Source organism: Zootoca vivipara, chromosome 4 (assembly GCF_965207765.1).
Source record: "Zootoca vivipara chromosome 4, rZooViv2.hap1.1, whole genome shotgun sequence".
Lineage (NCBI taxonomy): Eukaryota > Metazoa > Chordata > Lepidosauria > Squamata > Lacertidae > Zootoca > Zootoca vivipara.
In genome coordinates, this window is record NC_142587.1 from 102,628,076 (window position 1) to 102,649,190 (window position 21,115).

General features: G+C 44.6%; 3 protein-coding genes across 3 annotated transcripts in view; all 3 read left to right on the top strand.

The window, feature by feature from the left end:
• Window positions 1-21,115, top strand: part of LOC148686099 (uncharacterized) — a 580,325-nt gene that overhangs the window by 483,399 nt on the left and 75,811 nt on the right. The window contains exon 3 of the mRNA XM_088668900.1: window positions 4,008-4,089. Coding sequence (XP_088525026.1) covers window positions 4,008-4,089 — 82 coding nt within the window. The remainder of the gene's footprint in view (window positions 1-4,007; window positions 4,090-21,115) is intronic.
• Window positions 1-21,115, top strand: part of LOC118078417 (uncharacterized) — a 295,133-nt gene that overhangs the window by 127,691 nt on the left and 146,327 nt on the right. The gene's annotated exons all lie outside the window — the stretch shown is intronic.
• LOC132592071 (uncharacterized) lies at window positions 1,875-19,743 on the top strand. Its single transcript, XM_088668930.1, is given in 5 exon segments — window positions 1,875-2,087; window positions 3,316-3,808; window positions 4,551-4,633; window positions 11,421-11,547; window positions 14,761-19,743. Coding segments are annotated over 4 exon segments (1,875 nt in total). The 5' UTR covers window positions 1,875-2,087; window positions 3,316-3,729; the 3' UTR covers window positions 16,347-19,743.

The window sequence follows — 21,115 nt, forward strand, 5'->3', positions numbered from 1 at the left end:
CTAGGAGTCCTGGTAGACCACAAACTTGACATGAGTCAACAGTGTGATGCAGCAGCTAAAAAAGCCAATGCAATTCTGGGCTGCATCAATAGGAGTATAGCATCTAGATCAAGGGAAGTACCACTGTATTCCGCTCTGGTCAGACCTCACCTGGAGTACTGTGTCCAGTTCTGGGCACCACAGTTCAAGAAGGATACTGACAAGTTGGAACGTGTCCATAAGAGGGCAACAGTAAGAGCTGTTCGACAGTGGGATTTGCTGCCAAAGAGTATGGTGGAGTCTCCTTGTTTTGGAGGTCTTTAAGCGGAGGCTTGACAGCCATCTGTCTGGAATGCTTTGATGGTGTTTCCTGCTTGGCAGGGGGTTGGACTGGATGGCCCTTGTGTTCTCTTCCAACTCTATGATTCTATGTTTATTTCCACAGGGCGTGTTCCACTACCAAGAAGCCCTCTGCCTAATTCCCTGTAATCTCACTTCTCTCAGGGAGGGAACCGCCAGAAGGCCCTCGGCGCTGGACCTCAGTGTCCGGGCAGAATGATGGGGGTGGAGATGCTCCTTCAGGTATACAGGGCCGTTTAGGGATTTAAAGGTAAGCACCAACACTTTGAACTGTGCTCAGAAACATACTAGGAGCCAATGAAGGTCTTTCAGGACCGGTGTTATGTGGTCTCAGTGGCCGCTCCCAGTCACCAGTCTATCTGCCGCATTCTGGATTAATTGTACTTTCCGAGTCACCTTCAAAGGTAGCCCCATGTAGAGCACTTTGCAGTAATCCACCAGTAATATTAGATTGGCAAATATTAATGCTAGAGTATTTGCAACTGGCAAAATTGACTGATTCAGTAAGAGGTTTCTCAACACAAACGGTATCAAGAGAAGGGGGTATGCACAAAGAATATTTAAAACTATATTGTCCAAGTAACTCTTTGCTAGCAGAAATTGAATGTTTGCAAAAGATAAGTAGGATAAGATTTTAAAATAGGAAGAAAGGAAAGGTAACATAACATACAAACCTGTGGAGCTAAAGAAGAAAAATATTGTATAATAAGAAGGAGGGGAAGTATTCAAGACAGAAGATTAAGCATAGCTAAAATAATAGGAGAACTTTGTATTCACTATGGTTTATTCACATTGCAATTGTTTATTTTTGTGTATGTATGTTTATGTTTGTTAAAACGTTATTTGAAATAATAAAGAATTATTTTTAAAAGGAAAAAAGAAAAAAAGGCATTGGAGAGTCATTCGGGACAACACCATTATTCGAAGAGACTGTGTTCCAAGCCTCTCTCTGTAAATCTTTTGTTGTTGTTTAGTCGTGTCCGACTCTTCGTGACCCCACAAACTAAATCGGTAAATCTATATATATATATATATAAATGGAGAAGGTGCATGCGTGTTATTCCCCACTTTTCTCCCACAAGCACTTACCCGATCGTCCTGAAATTTGGCCACAACCTCGGGGTCACATGTGAGCAGGTCATCATGCACTTATACAGACCATCTGGCACACCTAAGACAGGTATAAACCTGGATTTGTGGTCCCAAAAATTGCGCCCTCCAGTGGACACTCAATGAATAAGGGACAAACATACTCCCACAATCCTAACTCCCTGGAGACCACGCCTCCAACAGAGAGCAAGCCGCTCCCCAGGGAACCAAGCCCGCCCAGGAGATCACCTACCAGCTGGGTGATTCGCAGGAATAAGCCGAGGGGGGGGGAGGGGGCAAACAGAATAGATAATGGATCGGGACAGGGTGGGGGCAATTGCAGGGATTAGCCACAGCAACGCGTGGCCTGGCCAGCTAGTATTGAATAAAAAGCAGATGGTAAGGCCAAAAAAATAAAAATAAAAGTCGTAATAAAAATCTGAGGTTCTGCCAAGAGAGAGAGAGGGCTGAGCTGGGTGGACTCGGCTTTGCAAGGGTTAAAGGGAAGCGAGCTGCCTTCCTAGAGAGGACAGGAAGCAAGGGGGGGTCCAGGTCCTCCAGAGCCAAGGCCCCTCCCTCCCTCCCCAGTCCTCCTTTCCTGCTTTGGTGTCTCTCCTGCAAGGGCTGCATCGCTGTCCCTTCACTCCTGGGATGGTCGGGTGAGTCTTCCCCCCCCCTCTCCCAAGAGGTTGCAGTGGGGAGACACGGGGGGGTCCCAGGGCCGCAGGGAGGAGAGGGTCCTGCCAGGGAGGGGGGGCGAGGTCTGCAAGGCTCTCCTTCCTGGAAATCAGAGGATCCCAAACTCACCCGAAATCTCCCTTCTTCAAACAAAGGAGTCCCTGGGACTTTAACTCTGTGTGACGTCGCTCAGCGTCATTGCACAACAGAGGAAACATCTGCAAATGGGTTTCCAAAGCTGGACGAGGAGGTGGGCTATTCCCCCCCCCAATTAAAATACCCATTAGGGGGAGGGAGGGAGGAAAGGTGGGAGAGAAAGGCCAGGAATAAAGAGAGGGATCCCAGCCCATAGTCTGGCTGCTGCATTGCAAACCAGTTTCCCAGCCGTCTCCAAGGGCAGCTCCACACGGAGGCCACTGCAGCAATCCCCTCGCACCCAGAGCATGGCATCCCAGGACCACATCCTCTCTGTCCCAAAGGGATTCTTGCTGGAAAACCAGCCGAGACGGAATTGGGCACTGCTACTCACTGAGACTTCAGGGACCTTGGCATCAATAGCTCTGTGTGTGTTAAGCTATCTATTATTATTATTATTATTATTATTATTTCAAGGGAGATGTCTTTGGCCCTGCCCACTTGGCCCTTAGCGGGTTGCCCAGATACATATCTGGCCCTCAGAATAAAGAAAAGGGGACCCCACCCTAGGAGTCTGTCTGGACAGCAGCAGAGAGTCCAAGTGCAAGAAAAGGAGACAGAAGATGGGGAGTTAGCATGGGGGTGGGGAGCAACTCCTGAGGACCCCCGGTTGAGGACCCCCACTAGAGCCAAGCATCCATTTTTCACAAGATACAAATGACTCTCTTGTTAGTCAGTTCTGACTTCATGCATTGACAGGAAAGCAGGAGCAACTAGGCTGATTCACCTCAAATTAATCCCTTCCGCTGCCTCCACATTTTGCATTGCAATCTTCCTTGCTGGAGGGCTAGAGGCTGCCTCCTTACCACCTCCTCCTCCTCCTCCTCCTCCTCCTTCTCCTTCTTCTTCTTCTTCATCTCCTCCTCCTCCTCTTCTTAAGAAAATATTTCATGGTTTGGGCTGTGGTCCAGTCTAGCCCTGGTTCCTAGCAAGACTCATCCATGCTTGTTCAGAGAACCATTTTCTTCTCCTGAACTACAAAATATGTAACAGAACATTGTATTTGCTTTGTAGGATTTCCTAGCACCTCTCATTAGCACAGGCAGAACTTGGCAGAAGACCAAGGGGTTCCTTCCAATCTTGCAGAGGCTTCCTGAGAGCACAGATGGATAAGCGAGATTCAGCTGGCCCAGGAGCAGGAAGAGGCAATGCCATCCAAACTGGGAACAGTGGGGGATTCTGGGAAAACTCTGTGCAGAAGATGCTGGGTGAGGAGGACACCCTCCGCTCAGAGGGGCAGAGCCAGCAGTTGAGGCAGTTCTGCTGCCAGGAGGCCAAAGGGCCCCGAGAGGTTTGCAGCCGACTCTACCACTTTTGCCACCAGTGGCTGAAGCCAGAAAGGCACACGAAAGCTGAGATGCTGGACCTGGTGATCTTGGAGCAGTTCCTGGCTGTCCTTCCCCCAGAGATGGAGAGCTGGGTGAGGGAATGCGGAGCGGAGACCAGTTCCCAGGCGGTGGCCCTGGCCGAAGGTTTCCTCCTGAGTCAGGCAGAGGAGAAAAGGCAGGTGAGAGAGACTTTCCTCTGGATACTCCCAAGGGGCTCCAAACAGGACAGAGAACATCCAAAAATACTCTCCTGATGGCCCATCCTTTTTCTGGGAAAGCTTCCATGGAGTGAGATCTAACATCCTTAAGGCTTTCTCATTCTCTTTCTAATATTTTTTGTAATTCATTATCTTTTTTGAATCCTTGTTTCTTTTTTAGGGAAAGATTCTCTTTGCAGAAATGGACTTGGATACCTTTGAGGCAGAGAGGCCTCCGTTTGACACCAGAGAGAGGCCACTGGGTAAGGAGGGTGGTGGCTATTCTCAGTTTGGACTCAATCTGTTGGTTTTCCAACTCATCTGTGGGTTCTTTTCATATTGTTTGGGGGGGGGGGACTGTTGGGAACAAGGGTCCAGAGGAGGGGAGATGTATTTTAATGTTTGATGGATTTCTGTATTTTAATGTTTGATGGATTTCTGTATTTTAGAATTTCTGTTTTGTTGGAAGCCGCCCAGAGTGGCTGGGGGAACCCGGCCAGATGGGCGGGGTATAAATAATAAATTATTATTATTATTATTATTATTATTATTATTATTATTATTATTATTTCTGCACAACTAACATGTGAAATGGGCACAAACGTCCAAATGCTCTCAGCAGGTCAGGCTTTCTCAAAGGCCCATCTGTGGTTAGAGATGCCCAGTTTCACCTGTGAGAGAAGCAGGCACTCCTGGCATCCTGCTTACCTTTTTTCTCTTGCAGGTGACAGAACAAAGCCAGCAAGACCTCCTTATTCACCTTTTCATGGGAGCAGAAGGGAATCAGTGGCTGTGGAACCAGATCAGGTCAGGGGAAGCTGCCTTGTGGGGACAGAGGCCGAGGGATGGAGGAATGTCATGGACTGGTTGGGCACAGAGGAATGGTGGAAGGAAGCAGCCGGGGAACCGGGAAGGGAAGATGGCTCAGAGCCCAAGGAGTGGAGGTGGAAGAAGGATGAGCGAGAAGAGGGAGAAGAGGGAGAAGCCTGGGAAGAGGAGGTGTCAGAAGCTGAAGGGGTAACAGGGCTTAGTGAGCTGGGAGACTGTGTGGCAGAATGCAGCCCAGAATCAGAGGCTCCTTCTCCTTCTGCCAGAAGCCACCCTCCCTGCTTGTCTCTCAGAGCCAGGAGACGCCTGACAATGGAGGAGCAAAGGCAGGCTGCACTGTTCGATCCCTTGCCAGAAACCCCAGAGAGGAGGGGACTTGGAAAGCTATGGGGAGCCAGAGACCTTCACTCTCAACAAACTTTGCACTATATAATCTCACTTTTCATATCCCTCCACACTAAAGAAACTTCCACCTAGACAACTAGTCCATTAATTGATTGACAATGCAAACTGACAGACCCTCAGGGAATGAGATGCTGTTCTCATGAGGCCTTGTTGTTGTTGTTGTTGTTGTTGTTTAGTCGTGTCCGACTCTTCGTGACCCCATGGACCATAGCACGCCAGGCACTCCTGTCTTGCACTGCCTCCCACAGTTTGGTCAAACTCATGTTCGTAGCTTCGAGAACACTGTCCAACCATCTTGTCCTCTGACGTCCCCTTCTCCTAGTGCCCTCAATCTTTCCCAACATCAAGGTCTTTTCCAAGGATTCTTCTCTTCTCATGAGGTGGCCAAAGTATTGGAGCCTCAGCTTCAGGATCTGTCCTTACAGTGAGCACTCAGGGCTGATTTCCTTCAGAATGGATAGGTTTGATCTTCTTGCAGTCCATGGGACTCTCAAGAGTCTCCTCCAGCACCACAATTCAAAAGCATCAATTCTTCGGCGATCAGCCTTCTTTATGGTCCAGCTCTCACTTCCATACATCACTACTGGGAAAACCATAGCTTTAACTATACGGACCTTTGTCGGCAAGGTGATGTCTCTGCTTTTTAAGATGCTGTCTAGGTTTGTCATTGCTTTTCTCCCAAGAAGCAGGCGTCTTTTAATTTCGTGACTGCTGTCACCATCTGCAGTGATCAAGGAGCCCAAGAAGGTGAAATCTCTCACTGCCTCCATTTCTTCCCCTTCTATTTGCCAGGAGGTGATGGGACCAGTGGCCATGATCTTGGTTTTTTTGATGTTGAGCTTCAGACCATATTTTGCGCTCTCCTCTTTCACCCTTATTAAAAGGTTCTTTAATTCCTCCTCGCTTTCTGCCATCAAGGTTGTGTCATCTGCATATCTGAGGTTGTTGATATTTCTTCCGGCAATCTTAATTCCTGCTTGGGATTCATCTAGTCCAGCCTTTCGCATGATGAATTCTGCATATAAGTTAAATAAGCAGGGAGACAATATACAACCTTGTCGTACTCCTTTCCCAATTTTGAACCAATCATTTGTTCCATATCCAGTTCTAACTGTAGCTTCTTGTCCCACATAGAGATTTCTCAGGAGACAGATGAGGTGATCAGGTACTCCCATTTCTTTAAGAACTTGCCATAGTTTGCTGTGGTCGACACAGTCAAAGGCTTTTGCATAGTCAATGAAGCAGAAGTAGACATTTTTCTGGAACTCTCTAGCTTTCTCCATAATCCAGCGCATGTTTGCTATTTGGTCTCTGGTTCCTCTGCCCCTTCGAAATCCAGCTTGCACTTCTGGGAGTTCTCGGTCCACATACTGCCTAAGCCTGCCTTGTAGAATTTTAAGCATAACCTTGCTAGCGTGTGAAATGAGCGCAATTGTGCGGTAGTTGGAGCATTCTTTGGCACTGCCCTTCTTTGGAATTGGGATGTAGACTGATCTTCTCCAATCCTCTGGCCATTGCTGAGTTTTCCAAACTTGCTGGCATATTGGGTGTAGCACCTTAACAGCATCATCTTTTAAAATTTTAAATAGTTCAGCTGGAATATCATCACTTCCACTGGCCTTGTTATTAGCAGTGCTTTCTAAGGCCCATTTGACTTCACTCTCCAAGATGTCTGGCTCAAGGTCAGCAACCACACTACCTGGGGTGTACGAGACCTCCATATCTTTCTGGTATAATTCCTCTGTGTATTCTTGCCACCTCTTCTTGATGTCTTCTGCTTCTGTTAGGTCCTTACCACTTTTGTCCTTGATTATGGTAATCTTTGTACGAAATGTTCCTTTCATGTCTCCAATTTTCTTGAACAGATCTCTGGTTTTCCCCATTCTATTGTTTTCCTCTATTTCTTTGCATTGCTCATTTAAGAAGACCCTCTTGTCTCTCCTTGCTGTTTTTTGGAAATCTGCATTCAGTTTCCTGTATCTTTCCCTTTCTCCCTTGCATTTTGCTTGCCTCCTCTCCTCCGCTATTTGTAAGGCCTCGTTGGACAGCCATTTTGCTTTCTTGCATTTCCTTTTCCTTGGGATGGTTTTCATTGCTGCCTCCTGTATAATGTTACGAGCCTCCATCCATAGTTCTTCAGGCACTCTGTCCACCAAATCTAAATCCTTAAACCTGTTCCTCACTTCCACTGTGTATTCATAAGGGATTTGATTTAGATTGTATCTTACTGGCCCAGTGGTTTTTCCTACTTTCTTCAGTTTAAGCTGGAATTTTGCTATAAGAAGCTGATGATCTGAGTTACAGTCAGCTCCAGGTCTTGTTTTTGCTGACTGTATAGAGCTTCTCCATCTTTGGCTGCAGAGAATATAATCAATCTGATTTCGATGCTGCCCATTTGGTGATATCCATGTGTAGAGTCGTCTCTTGTGTTGTTGGAAGAGAGTGTTTGTGATGACCAGCTTGTTCTCTTGACAGAACTCTATTAGCCTTTGCCCTGCTTCATTTTGAACTCCAAGGCCAAACTTGCCAGTTGTTCCTTTTATCTCTTGATTCCCTACTTTAGCATTCCAGTCCCCTGTAATGAGAAGAACATCCTTCTTTGGTGTCATTTCTAGAAGGTGTTGTAGGTCTTCATAGAATTGGTCAATTTCACTTTCTTCAGCTCCGGTAGTTGGTGCATAAACTTGGATTACTGTGATGTTAAAAGGTCTGCCTTGGATTCGTATCGAGATCATTCTGTCATTTTTGAGATTGCATCCCATTACAGCTTTTGCCACTCTTTTGTTGACTATGAGGGCCACTCCATTTCTACTACGGGATTCTTGCCCACAGTAGTAGATATGATAGTCACCCGAACTGAATTCGCCCATTCCCTTCCATTTTAGTTCACTGATGCCCAGGATGTCGATATTTATTCTTGTCATCTCATTTTTCACCACATCCAGCTTACCTCCATTCATGGTTCTTACAGTCCAGGTTCCTATGCAATATTTTTCTTTACAGCATCGGACTTTCCTTTCGCTTGCAGGCATATCCGCAACTGAGCGTCCTTTCAGCTTTGGCCCAGCCGCTTCATCAGCTCTGAATCTACTTGTACTTGTCCTCCGCTCTTCCTCAGTAGCATGTTGGACGCCTTACGACCTGAGGGGCTCATCTTCCAGCATCATAACTTTTATATGCCTGTTGTCTTTGTCCATGGAGTTTTCTTGGCAGGGATACTGGAGTGGCTTGCCAGTTCCTTCTCCAGGTGGATCATGTTTAGTCAAAACTCTCCACTATGACCTGTCCATCTTGGGTGGCCCTGCATGGCATAGCTCATAGCTTCTCTGAGTTATTCAAGCCCCTTCGCCACGACAAGGCATTGATCCATGAAGGGGTCATGAGGCCTTAAACACAGCCAAGTCTGTGAATATTGTCTTCTTGCTAAGAAAGAGTAAACTCCAGCTGTGAACTGTGGGATTTCCTGCCCAGATGACTCTGTGACACCAGCCTTCTGAATGTCACCAGTAGGATTCATCTGTAGTTGCAGTTTTCATGGAATCCTAGATTTGAAAGGGACCCCAAGGGTCATCAAGTTGAACCCCCTGCATTGTGGGAATCTCAGCTAGATCATCCAAGGCAGGTGGCCATTCAAACTAGGCTTATTTACTATCTATATTCATCATTGAATGCTAAAATAGGCTAAGCAGTGGACAGACGATTACAAATAGTGTCCAGGATTCACCTAACCAGCCCCGTCTGCTGCAAAATGGGGCCTGCCCCCCATTCCTTCCCCTCTCCATGCCCCCATGAACCCCTTGAATTTGGCTCTAGGGCACTGGGAGGGAACTCCCCAGAACAGCTCACGAGGAGAGGAGAAAGTGGATCTTTACATCAAGGAAACTGGAATGCTTGCGTAGGGAGAATGACTTGAAAACCACAAGGAGGAGTACCACCTATTTGCACAAAAGAAACAACCATAATTTAAAGCTGATTAAAATAATTCAATTAAAACATCAAAATAGGCGAGGCTTCCGGTTTGCCGCGTTGGCAAGAGGACGCAGAGACCCATCGCGGAGGGGGGGGGAAGTCCGTGGGGCGCGCGGACTCCCCATAAGAACACCGGAAAGAGCGTTCCGGTGGCTTAGCAGCCCGGCGGAGCTCCGGACGCGATTCCTCCGCTGCCCGGGAGCTCAGTAGAGCGACCGAGAGCCAGCGGAGTGGAGTCGCGGGAGCCATTTTGGGCAACATCGTCGCCTCCTAGAAGCGAAGCCCCGAGTCTTCAACCAGCAAGCGGCGGATTTTCCTTACCAAAAGAAAAATTCAGACTAAGTAAGTGAAATCTCCAATTGGGATTAAGATTTAGAATCGGAAACATAGGAAGAGGTTCAAAAAAACGGGAGTCGATCTCTTCCTACGGTGGAGCTAAGAAGTGGTAAAATGCTCCAAAGCCGATAAGTAACTGACTGTGTCTGGAAACCCTAAATAAATTTCTGGGGGAAACCTCTTATCAGCCCTGGGGCCGGCACCCCACGAGGCCCAGCAAAGAAATAACGTGAATGAAGTTTGACAGCTGTCAAAAAATAAGTGTGGTGAAAAATTGGCGAGTGATATTAGTGGGAAATCTGAAAAATTGAATTGTTTGGACTATGAAAAGGGATTGCCAAGATGGATGCTACTGTTTGCGAAGACGGAAATTCCATTGTCTTTGTCTTCTAATCTCCATTCTGCTTGTGACTGTGAAAAAATGTCAACATCCGGAGCATGTGCCTTCCAACAGACTGTGTTGGGTTATTTGGAAATACTGCAAGATCTCTTAAAGGGACAGCAACAATTTAGCTCTCTGTTAACCAGCTTTGTGGAACATGGACAGGACTTAAATGATATTTTGGCAAATGAAAGGGATCTTAGAAACCAAGACTTGGTGGATGCACAACAAATCAAGATAAAGGAAGAAGAAAAGGTCCAACATGAAGAGAAGAATTCTAAAAAAAATAATTGAGAAATTAATCATAGTGAACGATGCACGACAAATTAAGGTAAAGGAAGAAGAAAAGGTCCAATATGAAGATAAGAACTCTAAAAAAATAATGGAGAAATTAATGACAGTGGGACAGCATCACCAATTATGGGCAATGACTTTTGAAGGGAATGGGGAGGCTTGGGAAAATGCAACTGAGCAAGGAGAGGGTATTGGGATGTTGGGAAAGCAGAGGGAGGGGAAGACAAAGACTGGGATTGTAAAATGGGATAGATCTGGCGTGGGTTGAAAAAATTGGTAAAATTATTTTTAGGATAGTCGAAAAATGGTTGTGAAATCTTGGCTTGATAATGGAAATGCTGATCCGATTAGGGGAAAGAATCCAGGGGTGAAGAGGTTAGAAATGTGAATAATTATCTGATATTTCTTGGGGGGGGGAGGTAGGAAAGGGCTGGGGGAATTTTTTTTTTATTAGTGTAAATTGAAACAGTGTGTTTAGATAGGCAGTTGGGTGGGTATCTGCCTATTTCTCTCCTTATTAGCCTGGAGCCGCTGGTGGCAGGGGGGGGGCTCTGGGGGAGGGGAGAGTGAGCGGAGCGGAGGGAAACTCAACTGTAAAAAAGAACTCCTTTGGATTGTCACCTCTCATAGGTCTACCTAGTGGCAGGAGGGGGCCTGTGGGGAGGGGGTATGAAGAAGGAGGAATGTTGGGTTATTTTCTTTAGAATAAGAATGGAATTTATGAGTAAGAAATCCGTTATAATTGTTACTAGGAAATCATGAAAACTGGGAAGAAGGGATCTGAGGAAGCCACCAGAATTAGGTTTGATGAATTAAGAATTTGGAAATGGATATTTTAATTTTTATTCTTTTTCTAGGTTTTTCTTTTTCTTTGTTTTTTTATTTTTGTTTGTTCTTCTTTTTTCATTTTTTAAAATTTTATTCAATGGGATTATAAATAAATAGATGGGGGGTTGCCAACCCCTATCCCGCCTTGTTATACTGGGGCCTCTTGGTGGCAGGGGGAGGCTTTAGGGGCAAGGGGGGGAGGCGAGGACAAACCCATCTATAAAATGGACCGCCTTCGACTCTCACCGTCCAGGGGACTCTCTTGTGGCAGAAGGGGACCTTTGGGGGGGAGGGAAGGTGGATGGATATGTATGATATGTCTCTGTTTTCTTTTTCTTTTGTTTTCCTTTCTTTTTTCTCTGTGTTATTTTAAGAAATCAATAAAAAATTATTTTTTAAAAAAACATCAAAATAGGCATTCATAATAAAAATGTGCAGCAAAGCAATCCTATTGAAACAAGACAGCAATTAAGAGGAAGGAAAGAACAGAGCATTGTGTAGCAGATCATATTTCTGCTGTCTCAGAGGAGGACATTTCCCTTTTTCTTTCAGGGTCCAGTGTGCTTTGAAGATGTCGCTGTTTGTTTCACGGACGAGGAGTGGGCGTTGCTGGATCCTGACCAGAGAGCTCTGCATAAGGACGTCATGGAGGAGAATCGTGGGATCGTGGCCTCTCTTGGTAAGGCTCCCTGTGGGATTGTCCTATCTGCCTGGAAATTCAAAAAAATACCTCTATGTGACAAACCTCATATATTTTCACAGAGCTCAACAGCGCCCCCTATAACACCTGGGAACCTAACACCCCCACAATAAAAAGTAAATTACAGTCTTTTCTGTGAACCATCTTCCTCCAGTACTTCCTCTTCATACCACGGTTGGGCTGTTCTGAACTGCCCAGGCATCTTAAATGACAGCCTCAGAGTTGTTAGGAAAGAGAAGTAGCTTCTGTCAGGTTTTCTGTTTTTGTTTTTGCTGCTGTCAATCTTGGGTTGACCAAATAGATGCCTGACCTTGGAGATGGAGGGGAGGCCATGACTGGGCCAAACAACATCCATCCCAGAGAAGAGCCAGGCTTATTGAATCTTAGGTAGTGGTAGCAGTGATAAGAATAGTAATCGTAATAATTTTTATTCATTCCCTGCCCATATATAAACATGAAACATTAATAATAAAAATCTGATCCCGTATGATAAGTACATTAACTTTAAAATGAACAACATACAGTAGTGGCCAAAATTGTGGAAACCTTTTGGGGAAAGTGTATTTCTGAGGTATTATGGCTCATAGCACCATTTGTTGGGGGGAATAATATCAAGAAATTATATAGCAATGGAAGGATAATTTAATGAAGAATGTAATGCAATAACTTTAATGAAGGAGTATTTATTAGAACAGAGGTCATGAAGAAAAAATGTGAAACACATAGAAAAAAGGAGATATACAGAAATTCTCACCATGTCAATTAATACTTAGTTTGGTAACCTTTAGCTTTAATTACGGCCTTACAACGCCTTCTCATGGAGTGAACCATTTTTTTTCTTTTTAGTTCTGCAGCTGTAATAATGTGATACCAAGATGCAATTATTGCCTCTATTAATTGAGCTTTACAGTGGTACCTGGGGTTCCGAACAGCCTAGTTAACGATCTTTTGGGGTTACGTACACTTCAAAACTGGAATGAGTGTTCTGGTTTGCGTAATTTTTTTGGAAAGCGAACGTACTCCATTCGGGGGTGCACTTCTGTTTTGTCGACACGGCCTTCCCTCGCTCAGCCCAGCAGAAGCAGATGTGTTGGAGCCAGGGAGCGACAGTGACATCTTTTGCCTGCTTGGCACGGCCTTCTCTTGCTTAGTGCCGGCTGCGGCAGCAACACCCAGAAGCAGAGAAGGGGGTCCTTGATGCTGCAGTGATGGAATAGCGGAATAGACAGCTGAGCGGAGGGTGGGGAGGAAGGATCCCTGTCCAGGGACTCGCCTGTCCTCAGGAGATCGACCAACAGCCCGTCCTCCTGTGGCGCCTCCTAATCTCTCCATTCAAATGCAACGGCCCCACCTGCTATTGGTTGAGACAGATGGTGAGGTCACAGGCAGTCCTGAGCAAGTGAGGCTGCTCGCGACATCTCCGGTTCTCAACGGAGCTGCAGCCATGTGCGGAGTGACAGATGTGTGGGAGAAGAAGGCAGGGTGGCGTCGGCATTTGCAGATTTTGCAGGGCGTGTGGGTGGCATTTAAATGGAGACTCCGCTCCTTTCTTAGTGGGAAGAGCATTAAACGGAGGGTTGCCACACAAATAGACCAGGAGGAGGAGTGAAAAATAAAAATAAAAAGCAGCACCGTTTCTGCTTGCATATCTAATGACTCTTGAGTTATATTATTGTTGCCTTATTGGCTTCAGCTGGGTTCTTTGCTTTGCGCCCGGGCAGGGAGAAAAAAAGTCTAAAACGACACCGAGGGTTGAGTCTAGAGAAAGAGTTTATTTCTCGTTACAGGTAGGTAGCCATGTTGGTCTGACGCAGTCAAAACAAAATAAAAAAAATCCTTCCAGTAGCACCTTAGAGACCAACTAAGTTTGTCATAGGTATGAGCTTTCGTGTGCATGCACATTTCTTCAGATACACTGAAACAGAAGTTACCAGACCCTATGTATAGTCAGAGGGTGGGAAGGGGTATTACTCAGAAGGGGGGTGGGAATGGGTGATTGGCTGATAGGAGTGGTAAACCTGTTGATGACTGTTAATGACTGCAATTGGTCTTGCAGGAAAAAGCTGAGGTGCTAAAGAAAGCTTGATCATGTATAATGAGATAAGAATCCAGTGTCCTTATTCAGACCAGGTCTCTCCATGGTTTTAAGCTTGGTAATGAGTTGCAATTCAGCAACTTCTCTTTCCAGTCTGTTCCTGAAATTTTTCTGTAATAAAACAGCTGCTTTGAGATCTTGTATAGAATGTCCTGGGAGATCGAAGTGTTCTCCTCCTGGTTTCTCTGTCTTGTGATTCCTGATGTCAGATTGATGTCCATTTATCCTTTGGCGTAGGGTTTGGCCTGTTTGTCCAATATAGAGAGCTGAAGGGCACTGTTGGCATTTGATGGCATACACCATGTTAGAAGATGAGCAATTAAATAGTCCTGAAATGGTATGTTGGATGTTGTTGGGGCCAGTGATGGTGTTGTCCGGGTGTATGTGGCAGCATAAAGACCTTTCATTGCCTACAGACAGCCACCCAATCTTAAACAACTCCTCACCCACAATAATGCCACCACCAGACTTAACATGGACACTGGTACCAGAGCCTGCAATAAACCCAGGTGCCAACTTTGCTACCCACACCTTTTGCTGTCATACAACCCCAGATCATCACACTATCTGGGTGTTTCACGGTAGGTGTAATGCAAGTAGGGTGTAAATCTTCTTCGATTCTTCTCCTCACATCTTTTTCTGTCATTTTTTTATGTTTTTCAAACTCATGAAACAAAAGAAGACAAAAAAACCAACCAACCAACTTGATAGCAATCACATAACAATCTGACAAAAGTCAACCTAAGCAAGTTGTGCTTCCTTTTTCTAGTTATTTGGCTACAGCTTTTGATAGAATACAGGTAATTACATTCTTGATTAAATTATCTTTCCATTGATACATAATAATACGATATTACTCCAAAAGAAGTGGTGCTATGAGCCATCAAACCTCTGAAATATACTTTTTCCCCAAAAGCCTTGCACAATTTAGACCACTACCGTATATCAAACTAAGCAACATTCAACAACCCATAAGAATGTAATAATAAATATGTTGGTTAATGACAAACAAAAAAGGTAACGAACACACACCCAACTCCCTTCAGTTCTTCTGCATTTGTCCCTGAGGCTCAAATCCCTCTTTGTCTCCGTTGCAGATTTTGATGAAATGGAAATCGAGAACAAGGGTGACCATGGCAAAATCCCCAGAGAGGAGAAGCCACGTGAAAATTTGCAGTGTGGAGAAAGCTGCAGTCAGAGCTCACATTCCACTTCCCAACAAAGAATTCTCATTGGAAAGAAACCCTATCAGTGTGTGGATTGTGGAAAGAGCTTCAGGAAGAGCTGCGATCTCAATTCCCATCAGAGAATTCATGCAGGGGAGAAACCCTATCAGTGTGTTGAATGTGGAAAGAACTTCAGTCAGAGCTCCCATCTCACTGAGCACCAGAGAATTCATACAGGGGAGAAACCATATCAGTGTGTGGAATGTGGAAAGAGATTCAGTCACAGCGACATTCTCACTAAGCATCAGAGAATTCATACAGGGGTGAAACCCTTTCAGTGCTTTGAATGTGGAAAGAGCTTCAGCCAGAGCTCCCATCTCACTTCCCATCACGGAATTCATACAGGAGACAAACCCTATGAGAGCGGGGAATGTGGAGAGAGCTGCAGTCAGAGCTCCCATTCCATTTCCCAACAAAGAATGCTCGTTGGAAAGAAACCCTATCAGTGCATGGAATGTGGAAAGAGCTTCAGTCAGAGCTACCATCTCACTTCCCATCAGAAAATTCATACAGGGGAGAAACCCTATCAGTGCTTTGAATGTAGAAAGAGCTTCAGTAACAGCTTCTCTCTCACTTCCCATCAAAGAATTCATACAGGGGAGAAACCGTATCAGTGCATGGAATGTGGAAAGAGCTTCAGTCAGAGCTCCCATCTCACTAAGCACCGGAGAATTCATACAGGAGAGAAACCCTATCAGTGTGTGGAATGTGGAAAGAGCTTCAGTACTAGCTCCAATCTCACTAAGCATCAAATAATTCATACAGGAGAGAAACCCTATCAGTGTGTGGAATGTGGAACGAGCTTCAGTACTAGCTCCAATCTCACCAAGCATCAAAGAATTCATGCAGGGGAGAAACCCTATGAGTGCATGGAATGTGGAAAGAGCTTCAGTCAGAGCAACTCTCTCATTTTCCATCAAAGAATTCATACAGGGGAGAAACCCTATCATTGTGTGGAATGTGGAAAGAGCTTCAGTACTAGCTCCAATCTCACTAAGCATCAAATAATTCATACAGGAGAGAAACCCTATCAGTGTGTGGAATGTGGAAAGAGCTTCAGTACTAGCTCCAATCTCACCAAGCATCAAAGAATTCATACAGGGGAGAAACCCTATGAGTGCATGGAATGTGGAAAGAGCTTCATTCAGGAGGGCAATCTCACTTCCCATCAAAGAATTCACACAGGGGAGAAACCCTATCAGTGTGTGGAATGTGGAAAGAGCTTCAGTCAGAGCTCATATCTCACTTCCCATCGGAGAATTCATACAGGAGAGAAACCCTATCAGTGCGTGGAATGTGGAAAGAGCTTCAGTCAGAGCTCATATCTCACTTCCCATCGGAGAATTCATACAGGAGAGAAACCCTATCAGTGCGTGGAATGTGGAAAGAGCTTCAGTCAGAGCTCCCATCTCAGTAGGCATCAGAGAATTCATACGTAGTTCGGAAAAACCCTTTAGTATAGGTTTAGACGTCACGCAAATACACATCTTTTAAACCAGGTCTTTGGCGCATTGAAATCTGATGCCCTTTTAAAAATGTGGTGGGGATAACCAAGACAGCAAATGCTGGAAATGTAAGAAGGAGGAAGGGACATTTTATCATATGTGGTGGACCATTAGTTAAGGAATTCTGGGAAAAGATTTATAATGAGTTGAAAAAAGTGTTGAAGAACACTTTTATTAAGAAACCAGAATCCTTTCTACAGGGCATAATAGGTAAAGAAATTCCTAAGAAATATGTCAATCTATTTTTGTATGCCACAGCTGCAGCTAGAATATTGATAGCAAAGAACTGGAAAACACAGAAGATACCAACGGTGGAAGAATGGCAAATGAAGATGTTGGACTATATGGAGCTTGCCGAGCTGACCAGGAGACTACGTGACCAGGGAGAAGAGACGGTGGAAGAGGAATGGAAGAAGTTTAGAATTTGTTTTAAAAAGCATTGTAGAATTGAAGTAGGAAGAGAATTATAAGTAATTGTGAAGTTGCAGGTTTGAAAAATAAGTGAAATTTATTTTGAATTAGGTGTGGAATGATATAATGAGATATAGATTAAGAAATAGAAGACGTAATTAGGTTAAGGAAATTAAGATTTAGAATTTGCCAAAAATGATTTGCAGTGAGCCGCTAGAAGAGGGACTCGAGGAAGTCCTCTTTTAAAATGTGATGAATTACTGTATTTTTCTTTTTTTATTATAATGTTTGTCTTTATTTTTATTTTTAATATCTTTTTTCTTTTTTGTGTTGCTAAGAGAATTATGATGGGATAATTGTGGATAGATTTATGTATACGAATTATTGTAAAATTTAATAAAAATTATTTAAAAAATAAAAAATAAAAATGTGGTGGGGAAGGGGTTACAGATGTGTATTTTGTGTTTTTATATTGCCTTTTCATGTTGTAACCATCACTGAGACCTGAGGGTGTAGGGAATAGAACTCTTAGGGGCCGAGGGGTCTTTGCTGCCCCAATAAAATATTAGAGGGTTCAACCCCCCCCCAGTTGATAGGCATTGCCATTCCAATAGGGTGCATGCATCATGTGATTGATGGTGCAAGGTGGGTTTTACCTGGCCCCCCACCAATATTTTTTTCAAGTCGGCACCACTGGGTCAGGTGGTATACAAATTAAATACCTAAATCTCCTTCCATTGCACATGTTCCAGCTTATCAATATCCTTATTTATTATCATTTTTAAAATTTATGTGCCCTTAGTCTGAAGATTTCAAAACATAAACATACAGGATGAAAGCATGACTTTGTGAAAAACAAGTGAAGCTAGAGAAATCTCTCCTCCCCTTTTTTGGATGGAGTTTAAAACTTCGTTGATCAGGGGACTGCTGTGGAAATAGTGCATCTTGATTTTAGGAAGGCTTTTGACAAAGTTTTATGTGAGGAAGCTGGTAAAATGTGGGCTGAATGAGATAACTGTCAGGTGGACTTGACTGACCGAACCCAAAGAGGACTCCTTCATGGTTCCTCCGCATCCTGGGGGAAAGTGACAAGAGGGATGCTGCAGAGTTCTGTCCTGGGCCCGTTGTTGTTCAACGTCTTTATAAATGACTTGGATGAAGGAACTGCTCACCCCATTTGCAGGCAACCCCTGCTGTGAGTGCCTGCAGATCCCGTCCCTGCCTCTCTCCATCTGGTCCAGGATGGGACCTGACAGGCCTCTTGAGGACATCTGTCGCTGCTGCTATTGCTGCCCAGGAGAACCCAGAACAGCACAAAGACTTCTTTCTTAAAATGTATTTAAAATTGCTCTTTTATCTTTTAAAATTCTTTTTGGCGTAGGGGGCAGGATGGCTATTTAGTTGGGGTTGGGAATTTGTTTAATATTGGTATGTTTGTAACTTTTATTGTTTTTGGTTTCTATTGTTTTATTGGGTTTATTTGTATAGTTTGTATTTTGTTTTTAAGGGGAGGGGTCAGGGCTGCCTGGGAGTGGGTCCCATCCAACAGAATGGCTGGGGCAGGTTCCACAGGGAGGGATGCACTGGGACATCTGATCACGAGTAGGAGGAGGAGTTACACTAAGACCAGACCATGTAATTCCCGAGGAGGCAGGTTTAGTCATTGTTTGAGGACTATCCCTGCCTCCGGGTCTGGTCTTGACCGGATGGATACTGGAATCAGCAAGGGAGACCCACATGACCTGAAGGTGCTGCAGTACAATGCCAGGTCAATGACTCACAAGACGGCCCTTCCTGGCTCGCTTTTATCAGCCAAGATGGACTGTCTCGCCAGAGTGGTGCATGCTCTAGTTATTTTCCGCTTGAACTACTGCAATGTGCTCTATGTGGGGCTACCTTTGAAGGTGACCTGGAAACTACAACTAATCCAGAATGCGGCAGCTAGACTGGTGACTGGGAGCAGCCGCCGAGATCATATAACACCAGTCTTGAAAGACCTACATTGGCTCCCAGGACATTTCTGAGAACAATTCAAAGTGTTGGTGCTGACCTTTAAAGCCCTAAACAGCATTGGTCCAGTATACCTGAAGGAGCATCTCCACCCCCATCGTTCTGCCTGGACACTGAGGTCCAGCACCAAGGGCCTTGTGGCAATTCCCTCGCTGCAAGAAGTGAGGTTACAGGGAACCAGGCAGAGGGCCTTCTTGGTGGTGGTGCCCGCCCTGTGGAATGCCCTCCCACCAGATGTCAAAGAAAAAAACAACTATCAGACTTCTAGAAGACATCTGAAGGCAGCCCTGTTTAGGGAAGCTTTTTATATTTGATGGACTATTGTGTTTTAATATTTTGTTGGAAGCCGCCCCGAGTGGCTGGGGGAACCCAGTGAGATGACAGGGTATAAATAATAATTTATTATTATTATTATTAACACCAAACGGGAGCAGAGACCAGTGTGGCAGAAAGCAGAATCAGACCACTTTATTCTGCCTTGGTCAGGCCCCACCTAGAATACTATGTTCAATTCTGGGCACCACGATTTAAGTATCTTAAATTTTGTTTGCCAGGGAAAACGAAGAAGTTGGGGGAACACAATCCATATTCCTTTCAGGAATCCACCCAGCACTCATGGGAAAATGTGTCGTAATCTTTTAGAGTAATCAAATGAAACTTTAACACATGGCAGGATGAAAGTCTGCAATTCCATCAAGACAAGCTATTTGTTGTTTACTCTTGTAACCATTGCTTTCTTTGAAATTATCTTTTGTACCATTAAGTAATTTTTTAAAAGGAGGTGGGGAAATCATTCCATAAATCTGCTTGCATCTGTTGAGTGTTATTTGGAGACTGTAACTCCCAGTAATTTCACATTTTCTATGTGTTTCTGTGTGTTCAGCACACATGATTGCGGGTGAGACTGAATAAAACACTTCCTAGGACATTCCCTTTGACTGCTTCTGTATTGTTTCAAATGTGACTTCACTGACAGATAAGAACAAATAATATTCATTCCTGACAAATCATACCATCGTCAGCTCATTAATCTCCACCCCAACAAACCCTGCGCTGAACATGAGCAACTGCTTTCTTCCCATTTCTTAGGTGGAAATCAACCTTTGGGGATCTGGGGGGGGGGTCATTTTAGCCCTTAGTCCTGCTCCTGAAAGTTTGGCAGATGAGGAGTATTTGCTCACACACTGCCATGACTTTAAAATCATTCTTTAAAAAAAATTAAAAATGGTATCGCAGTACTAAAAAGGCTCAAGAAAGCAATTCCTGTAGTAGCTGGCATCTTTGCGAGCCCAATGCCACTCTGCCCACTGTCTCCCTCCCAGGTAACTAATCTGGAAAGCCGCCCTGTTATCTCTGCAAGGACTTCAGTGTCCCTTGAATTAGCAATTAAGCATTTCTGGAAGAGGAAATGATATACTTTTGTATACAGTAGAACCTCTACTTACGAACGGCCTCAGGTTACAAACATTTCAGGTTACAAACTCCGCTAACCTGGAAGAGTTACCTCGAGTTGAGAATTTTGCCCCAGAATGAGAATGGAAATCGTTTGCTGGCGGCTGGAGAGTTTTTCTGGAACTCTCTAGCTTTCTCCATAATCCAGCGCATGTTTGCTATTTGGTCTCTGGTTCCTCTGCCCCTTCGAAATCCAGCTTGCACTTCTGGGAGTTCTCGGTCCACATACTGCCTAAGCCTGCCTTGTAGAATTTTAAGCATAACCTTGCTAGCGTGTGAAATGAGCGCAATTGTGCGGTAGTTGGAGCATTCTTTGGCACTGCCCTTCTTTGGAATTGGGATGTAGACGGATCTTCTCCAATCCTCTGGCCATTGCTGAGTTTTCCAAACTTGCTGGCATATTGGGTGTAGCACCTTAACAGCATCATATTTTGAAATTTTAAATAGTTCAGCTGGAATATCATCACTTCCACTGGCCTTGTTATTAGCAGTGCTTTCTAAGGCCCATTTGACTTCACTCTCCAATATGTCTGGCTCAAGGTCAGCAACCACACTACCTGGGGTGTACGAGACCTACATATGTTTCTGGTATAATTCCTCTGTGTATTCTTGCCACCTCTTCTTGATGTCTTCTGCTTCTGTTAGGTCCTTACCACTTTTGTCCTTGATTATGGTAATCTTTGTACGAAATGTTCCTTTCATATCTCCAATTTTCTTGAACAGATCTCTGGTTTTCCCCATTCTATTGTTTTCCTCTATTTCTTTGCATTGCTCATTTAAGAAGACCCTCTTGTCTCTCCTTGCTGTTTTTTGGAAATCTGCATTCAGTTTCCTGTATCTTTCCCTTT